General features: G+C 35.9%; 2 protein-coding genes across 3 annotated transcripts in view; both read left to right on the forward strand.

Annotated features, from left to right (window-relative positions):
* LOC107698585 (uncharacterized) overlaps positions 1 to 6,816 on the forward strand; it is a 10,214-nt gene extending 3,398 nt beyond the window's left edge. The window contains exons 3-5 of one of the 2 annotated variants that reach the window (XM_016499635.1): positions 1,887 to 2,231; positions 5,032 to 5,153; positions 5,864 to 6,816. In XM_016499635.1, coding sequence (XP_016355121.1) covers positions 1,887 to 2,231; positions 5,032 to 5,111 — 425 coding nt within the window. In that variant the 3' untranslated portion in view covers positions 5,112 to 5,153; positions 5,864 to 6,816. Of the gene's footprint in view, positions 1 to 1,886; positions 2,232 to 5,009; positions 5,154 to 5,863 lie in introns of those variants that run through there. The other variant, XM_016499636.1, reaches the window with a different exon arrangement.
* LOC107698570 (uncharacterized) overlaps positions 1 to 9,267 on the forward strand; it is a 120,717-nt gene that overhangs the window by 86,614 nt on the left and 24,836 nt on the right. The gene's annotated exons all lie outside the window — the stretch shown is intronic.

Raw genomic sequence — 9,267 nt, forward strand, 5'->3', positions numbered from 1 at the left:
TTATTATTATTATTATTATCATCATTATTATAATTATTATTTACTCTTACAGTTACGTGATGCGTTTCTGGTCTCAAATTGTAGCTTTTTACTTCTTACAGTTTATAAATGTGTGAATTTCTGTCATGATGCTTATTTTCCATAACACTGAATGTTGTAACAAAGGAAATAAACGGTTGTTATTATTATTAAGTCTCTTTCCGGCTCAGACTGCATTGGTTAAAGCGTATGGGGCTGTCACGTGATGAACGAACGACTCAAACCTGAAGACTTGTCAGATAAGAGGTGAGGTGAGCTAATCATAGACTGAAGACTCAGGTAAACAATGAATTAATCTTTTCTGTTTCTTATTGCAGTTTTGTATTGTTTGTAGTGTGATCAATGTTTGAGTTAGTAGATGTGTTAGGGAAGTAACACGTAACATTTTAATTGTATTTTGCTAAAATGAACGAAATGACTCGAAAAAAGATTCGTTCATTTTGCTGAACGAGACTCAAAGGTCCGAGTCTGTAAAATGATCCGAACTCCCCATCACTAGTTTACTGTATGTTTACACGGTGTTTTAAATCATGGCGGGTGAGGGCGTTTTCATGCGCGTTTGGCCAATCAATGTCTACTTACGTAACGATTAGTACCAGTTGTGCTGGTTAGACCCTGCTCCGGAGTAGGAGCTAATTTGGTTCTCGAAAAAGGCAGTCCGGTACTAAAATCGAAAACGCCAAAAAGTGGGTAGTTCCACAATTAGTTCTGGTAGCCTACTATGAAAAGGTTCCCGCGGTGCGAAAGGCCCTATTATTGTTCTTTAAAAAAACACACAGTCTGTGTGAATGGCCTCTCAAACTGCTCAAAAATAAAGTGTTTAGAAACTTGTGTCTTAATAGATTTTTAATAGATTAAAAATCTATTATTTCATTTCGGTTTTGAGTTCACAGAGGATGCAAAGTGCAGAGAATTTAATGTAAAATGCAATTATAAGCACAAAATGTGGATGTAAAGTGGAGTTTACCTAGCTTATGGTCACTTGCCAGCATTTAAAAGTTAAAGCTGTCATTGATTTTCGCTGTGGCTTTAAATACTTAAACAGCAACCACCTCATTGCTGAGAAATATAATGTAGTTTTTCAGTAGCGAAGCTATTTTATTGATAGAAGTCATGGAGCAGATTTGACAAGATTGATCAGTCGCAACATTCTGAGGTATGTTATTCCCGATAACAACGCACTCATGTGTTTCACATGTGTCATATCACACCGCCGCGCTCTCGCCCGTTTCATTCAACCTGCTATCACCTTGTCATCTTCATCTTGACTGTATTTACTCTAAAACGAAACCGGAGAACTTCACTCATAATAGTAGGCTTGCGGTAGTATTGTTAAAAGTGTTCATCTTGTTGCTAATTGTTTTGTACACTGTAATAGATTTAAGATAATGAACAGGTAAGATTTGAAAATGCTTTCTTCTCAAATAACATTTCATGTCCTTGTCTTTATTTATGTGGTGAAAAGCTGTGCAAATAGTGAAACGACTATATGTGTTATGCCTTAAATATCTTGTCTGAACGTCGTCTAGGTACAGAGCAGTTTTTTAGGAACTGTTTTTCTTTGCGGAAGCTTTGCGCTTAACAAGCTAATAAAATATATTGCTTTACATCAATATTTTGGGTACAATTATTTACTTATGTGGGAAGTAGCCGTGTAATAAGAAGTTTATTCTGCGATAACAACCGGCTGGATGTACATTATCCCTTACTTAGTCAATCAGAACTAAGTATTCAGATAGATTACAGTATAGTCATATGTTAATTTTGTTTCTCCTGATTTTCTCTAGTTTATTTTTTCTTTTTTTCCTCACAGAAAAGACCTACATATAACTTCATTTGTGTTTCAGGTGTGTCTGCTGTAGAGACAAATGAAGTGAAGATGAACTCAGTGAAGGAGGGAGAATATATCACATTAGATACTGGTCTAATAATAGACAAAAAGGATTTAATGATGTGGTATTTTAATGGATTTCGCCTTGCTTATATCACTGGAGGTCCAGAAATCTGGAAATCTCCTCAGAGATTCAGTGACAGACTGCAGCTGGATCACCAAACTGGATCTCTCAACATCACAAACATTAAAACCACAGACTCTGGACTCTATAAACTAGAGATCACCAACAGCAGCAGCACCAACACTTTGTTGAGCATCAGCTGCAGCAGAGTCAAGAGATTTCATGTTACAGTCAGTGGTGAGTGTCATTTAGTCATTCAGTAATGTTCAAAAACTGTTAAATTGAGCTAATGAATGTTTTCATTGTAGATTTTTTTTAAGTTTCTCATGCTCATCACGGCTGCATTTATTTGATCAAAATTACAGAAAAAGTTAATATTGTAAAATATTACAATTTAAAATAAGGATTTTAATATACTTTAAAATATTATTTCTTCCTCTGATGACAAAGCTGAATTTTCAGCATCATTACTCCAGTCTTCAGTGTCACATGATCCTTCAGAAATCATTCTAATATGCTGATTTATTATTAATGTTGAAAACGGTTTCAGTTGCTACTTAATATTATTTGGAACCTGTGATACTTTTTTTTCAGGATTCTTTGATGAATAAAAAGATCAGCATTTATTTAAAATAAAAATATTTTGTAACAATATACATGGTAACACTTTATATTAGGGAACACATGTTCACTATTAACTATGACTTTTCCCTCAATAATGCTTATTAATAGTTAGTAGGTAGTTGTTAAGTTTAGGCATGGAGCAGGTTTAAGGGATCTAAAATATGGTAATGCAGAATAAGGCATTAATATGTGGTTTATAAATACTAATAAACAGCCAATATGCTAGTAATATGCATGCTAATAAGCAACTAGTTAATAGCGAGAGTAGGTACTTAAAATAAAGTGTTACCATATACCAGAGATGGGCACTCGAGTTAGTGACTCGGACTCGAGTCGCATTTTTATAGACTTCAGGCTTGACTTCAGACTAGACCGGAAATGACTCCAGACTTGACTCGACTCAAGGAAAAGGACTCGTGAATATTTTAAAAGCAACTCGAGTCTTTTATCCTTAAATACTTACACTGAACAAAATTATAAATGCAACACTTTTGTTTTTGCCCCCATTTTTCATGAGCTGAACTCAAAGATCTAAGACTTTTTCTAAGAACATGTTGCGTTTATAATTTTGTTCAGTGTAGGCTATATAACTGATATTCAAAAGCACCCTGGCATCCATCCGGACGGCGAACCGTAACACAGCACCATTTTAAGTGAACAGCGCGTCAAAACAGCGCAGCAGATCACCTAACATGCGCTCAGGGTCGTTTATGGTAAATATCTTTCAGCGCTGTATCCTCTAGTATTTTCATCAAAAGCCAAACACGCTTCATTCGAGCCCTTTCAGCTCCAAGTTTAAAAGCTGCGGCGGATGACGCGGTTATTTTAACAACAACAAAACACAGCAGAAAACAACAATGCTGCAAATATAGTTATTTTTCATACTATCTATTTATCTATCTATAACCTGACTCTGACTCTAATGACTGACTGTTCAAACCAGATGTGACGAGACGTTTCTGATCTATATTTAGCATTATTCATCTGTAGGCTAAGAACATTTCAAAAGAATCATGTAATTATAATTGGGAAAATTGTTGTTACATGGCTAGGATAGAGCTTAAACTTTGAAATTGCTAGTTATCTTTCTTTTCTGATCAAGATGAGAACGTTTTGATTATTGTAGCTTCATTGTTTTTAGGTAATGCTTTTAAGTAGGCTAAAATATTAAAAATAGTATAGATTTCAGGAGGAAAACCCTGAACAGAAACAGTATTTTTCTGTCACATGGCCTCGCATATATCTAAATGTAAAAATGCAATACATGTAAAAAAAATAAAAAAATTTATTTTTGTATTTTTTTGTTCGGACCTCTGCTTGGAAGAAAATATAGAGGCCGCGCCTCTTGGAAATGTAATTGAATACCCCTGACTTATATAATAAAGAAATACTTTATTTGTATGGTTTTGTAATATCTGTGTCACATATTTCCTTGTGACTCTTATTATAGAATTTCATTACAGAAAAACTGTTTTGAACATGGTAATAGATTAAAACATAGCCTATAAATAACAGGCTGGATGTACAATAACCTTACATCTTAACACCTCTTTTTTTTTTTTTACAAAGCAAATCATAGAATATATATTTTGTCTATAGCCTATAAAACAGCTTTGTAAATAGGAAGATTTCAATACATGAGGATTCTGAATGGGATTTTTTTAGTGAGCCATTAAATGACTTGAGACTCGACTCGGACTCGTGACCAAAGACTCGAGACTTGACTCAGACTCCAAGTTAAAGACTTCAGACTTGTGAACATCTCTGCCATACACTACTGTTCAAAGTTTGGGGTCAGTATTTATTTTTTCTTCAAAAGAAATAAATAATTTTATTTAGCAAGGATGTGTTAAATTATTGTTAGACTTAAATTGTTAGAAAATATTTTTATTTGAAAAAAAAATATATATATTTAAAACTTTTTATTAATCAAAGAATCCTGAAAAAAGTATCACAGATTCCCAAAATATTAAGCAGCAGAACTGTTTCCAACATTGATAATAAATCAGCATATTAGAATGATAAAAAGACAGAGTGTAAAGATGCACAGAGTCTTTGAGTTTATTCAAGAAACTAACCAATACTCAGACAAAAAGACAAAATAATCCACAAAAAGAGAATGACATGAATTTTGTTAAACAAAACAAAGAATTTCTGTAGCACATCTCGCTTGAACAAGAATGAGTGAATTGCATAATATTAACATTAAAAATTAAATAAGTTACTTGTATTTGCAAACACTCAATCTCCTGCTGCACACAAATTATGTTTGGCCCTTATCTTTAATGATTCACCAGAAGGCACCATTTATCTTAAAACTGATAACCTAAGTGGAAAGGTGTTAATATCATTCAAAATGGTAAAACTGATAATTTGTTTATCTCTAGATAGACTAACGTTTGTCTGTCTTTAGGTGTTTCAGATTCAGGTCTGCCTTCAGCTGCTGTAGTAGCTGTGCTGCTGTTGTTCTGCTGCTGGCTGCAGTTGCTCTAATTTACCGTCAACGAAGAACCTATGGACAAGTAACTTAAAATGGCAAGTATTACATACAGCTGATATAACAAAGAGAATATGAGATTTGCGTTTTTTTTTATTATTTGAAAATGTTTCCGTAGTCAAAACATTTTCTGATTACAAAGGGAATTTGTGTTTGATTTTTTTTAGTATTACATACAGCTGATATAACAAAGAGAATATGAGATTGCGGTTTTTTTAATTATTTGAAAATGTTTCCGTAGTCAAAACATTTTCTGATTACAAAGGGAATTTGTGTTTGATTTTTTTTTCTCTCTCCTTTGAGATGTCCAGGTAACCATTAAAACAAACACAAGCCAACTTCACAAATAAACTAAATAAAACTATAAAATCAACTGCAGCAATAGAGATCATGTATGAGTTCCAATACTAAAATCAGGTGTTTCAGAACATTTTAAATTTGTTTAAAAAAGAAATCATATGAAATTATTTAGCTTTTTTTTTTTTATTCACTTATCCAACTAATGTTTATGATTGATAAACAACTTGATGCATTAATAATCCAATTTTAGAGGTCAAAGTTGAATAAATCTGATTAAATCACAAATATTCAGTGATTTCAAACTCTGAATTTCTCATCCAATATGAAAGATTTCAAACAGATTTTATTCAGTGACTGTTGGCGATTGTGTCTCTTGTTTTCTGAACTCTTGTATTTGTGTAACATGCTGTTCATTTCTTTCACCTTCTGTGCATCTGTTTTCTTCCAGGTGAATCATGACTGGGATAAGTCTAATAATCAGAGCTAGTTGATGGAGGCCAGTGGGGAGGAGAGGAATGAAAGAGGATCGGGACATTTCACAAGCTGAAACAGACACTCTGTTGAATATTGGTCTGTTCATCATACAAAGTGATCAGATTGCATGGACTATTTTTGGGATACTTGAAATGTTTGGATGCCACTGACTGTCAGTGATGATGACAGAAAATCCTCACGAGCATATGAAACTAGCTACAACAGTTATGACACTGTTCTTTAATATTTGTAGATGATTCAGAAAGGTAAATGTTCAGTGTTCAAAAGTTATATTTGTAAAGTAAATGTGAAAAAATCAAGCTTTTAAGAAAAGCCATTTTTATACTGTCAGATGCTCAGGCTCTTCACAATCTTTTTAATTTTTCTAACAGTTTTAATAATTAAACTATGTCTTAATATTGTATATAATATAGTATATAAGCATTTTTCCACAACGGCAAAATTGCGTTGTAAAGGATGTTTATTATGTGCCAAGGACCTTAATTTACACACCAGACTTTTTCCTTACATTTTCTGTGTTCTTGTACGATTTCTTTGTCAGCCATGGAGAGAAAAAAAGTGCCACAAGGTCAAGCAGTGTTTTTGGAAATGCTTTGTATGTTCATGCAATAAGTAGATATAGAAAATAGATCATTTGCACACATAACAGACATAATTTGTTTGTTTGTTATTAGAAATGATTTTTGTTAAGTGTCTCTTAGCATTGATATTAATTTTTCACATTCTGGAATGTGACTTGAATGGGGGAATAATGAATGCTATGAAAATATTGAATACAACAATAGCCACCAAAGTAGAAAGAAACAACCATATAGTGCTGCTCACTCTCTGTTGTCATTACTATTCTGTGTTTTTATTCTTTTTTTTTTTTTTTGGTCCTAAATAAAGTGGAGTTAATAATGTTGAGAAGAGGTTCTGTGCTTTTGTGTTCATGGGTTCAGAGGAATCCTAATAAAAAAATTAAAAGCAGCCATACATTTGTGTTTAAATTTTTTTATTTTATTTTTTTATTTTATTTTGTTGTATTCACTGCCATTTCACAGCTACAAGATTAGTAATTGAAAATTACCCCATGATTTACTCCCACTCAAGCCAGTAGGGCTGCACGATTAATCGAAATTAAATCGCACAGGCGATAAATTAGGCAGAAGCTGCGATTGTCATGCGTTTCCCTTTCATGGGAACTTCGAACTGCGTCCTCTAGGGGTCGCTATGGGGAACGCCTCGTCGTGACCCGTGTCTGAAGCATACACAAGTGAATGATGTGTAGCTCCCGGCACCTATTTATACTATAGTCGCACCGGTAGTGACGTCATGGCTGTCGCCCGCCAACGAGTTGGTGTTTTTTCAGTGTATGCTTCAGACACGGGTCACGACGAGGCGTTCCCCATAGCGACCCCTAGAGGACGCAGTGTCTCGTTCCCTACTCAGGGAACCATGGTTACATAAGTAACCTGAGACGATCTTTCAGTGAACGTCTCAGGTTACACATGTGTAACGAGATGCTGCGTCCCCTAGGGGGCGCTATGAAGCTTGAATGTAAAAACGACAATGAACTTGACATTGGCAGGCGGCAGCCTATGACTTATTTAATAGAGCGGCTGCGGGTATAAAAGGGCACCTGAAGAATACGTCATTTACTTATTTGTCTGAAGGAGACGCAGGCAGGAATGTCCGAAGCATGGCAAAGAGACGCAGAAGAACGTGAGAACGATCAAAGCGATGCAAATATGCGCACGTGTTCGTTCGTTCGACTTGAAGCTGTGCACCGATCCTTGTATGACACCAAAGTACCGCGAGAGCGATTTGAAAGCATAAAAAAAATTTGAAAGTGTCAAAAAGCACCTGATGGAGTTTGAACTTGACATCAAACTGAAGAGTTTGGTTCCAAAACGCGATAAACGCCATTTTGTAAAATATTGAGTTTCCGCCAAAATCAGTTGTATCTAGTAGGTATTGAAAAGTACATTTTTAATTTTACGCAAAATGCGATATCCGCCGTGTTATTCTGTCATGTTTTCTCCCTTTCTTTCCAAACCTTGACAAACGCCAGTCTCCCTTCTCTGCAGAATGCGATACATCTGCTCAACCAATCACAGTGCACCATTCCACGCATTGTAGACAATAATGGCGGCACTTTGAATACACCCGGCCTCCTAGTTTTCCTCATCTACTTTGTACTTTGTGATCAACAAACAAAAAAAAAATTAGGGCTGCACGATAAATCGCATGTGATTGCCATGCGCATTTCGTCAGTAAAGCCGGTTCTGTGATCAGTAGCCTAGTAAATCTCCATCACGTGCTTTCAGATGGAGCAGCATTTAACACACAGAGCCGTAGATAACTGACAAGCTATGCAATATCGCGTTCATAATTGCAGATGAATCGCATTCGACTATGAACGCGATATTGCGTAGCTTGTCAGTGTAAGAGTTTTTATTAATGCCATTAATGTTTTTGTTAATACAGCGTATAGCACTAGTCAACTAAATGAATGTAACATGGCAAAGATGAATGCACTTTTGGAAGTTGAATGTAAGGGAAATGTAATTTTGGAATTTCTGTGGTCTAATGTGATGTTGTTCATGTTCTTTCATTCATTCTGTCACGTGTTGCTACGGTGCGGGAACATGGAGCGAGGAGACCTGGGGGGTATTCCAAAAAGCAGGATATGTGTTATACCCGGGTATGTTTGAGGATAAGCGAGCGGATCACCTCAGCTTTCGGTTCCAAAATCGGAGGTTACTTTCAGGGTATGTAACGGAGCCTTCAGTGGGCGTGACAGATAGCGCACAACATTATATAATGTTACAATATGTAATATAGCCTATATATATATATATATATATATATATATATATATATATATCGCTCTGTTGAGAATGTCTTGAGCCTTAACCAGGAACATACTCTGAGTTGAATGAACTTACTCCCGGACGCGTTTTTGGAACCACATACCTTGAGTAAGCAAGGTTCGGGGTTAATCAACCGAAAGTTCAGGGTTTAGCTGACGGTAAGTTAACCATGCTTTCTGGAATACACCCATGTTTCTGGGGCTGGAGCCAACACTGGAACAAGCTCTGGGGCTGGAGCCGACACTGGAGCGAGCTCTGGGGCTGGAGCTGACACTGGAGCTAGCTCCGGGGCTGGAGCCGACACTGGAGCGCACTTATGAGGAGCAGGCACTGGAGGGCGTTCTGGAAGGCGCTTACGAGGAGCAGGCACTGGGGCCTCATGAATGCTTGGCGGGCTTGCTATATTAATATTCGTTAGGCTTGCCATATTAAAGGGGTCATATGATGCTATTTTAAAGATCATTATTTTGTGTATTTGGTGTAACAGAATATGTTGACATGC

Source organism: Sinocyclocheilus anshuiensis, unplaced genomic scaffold, assembly GCF_001515605.1.
Source record: "Sinocyclocheilus anshuiensis isolate Anshui unplaced genomic scaffold, SAMN03320099.WGS_v1.1 scaffold118, whole genome shotgun sequence".
Classification (NCBI taxonomy): Eukaryota; Metazoa; Chordata; class Actinopteri; order Cypriniformes; family Cyprinidae; genus Sinocyclocheilus; species Sinocyclocheilus anshuiensis.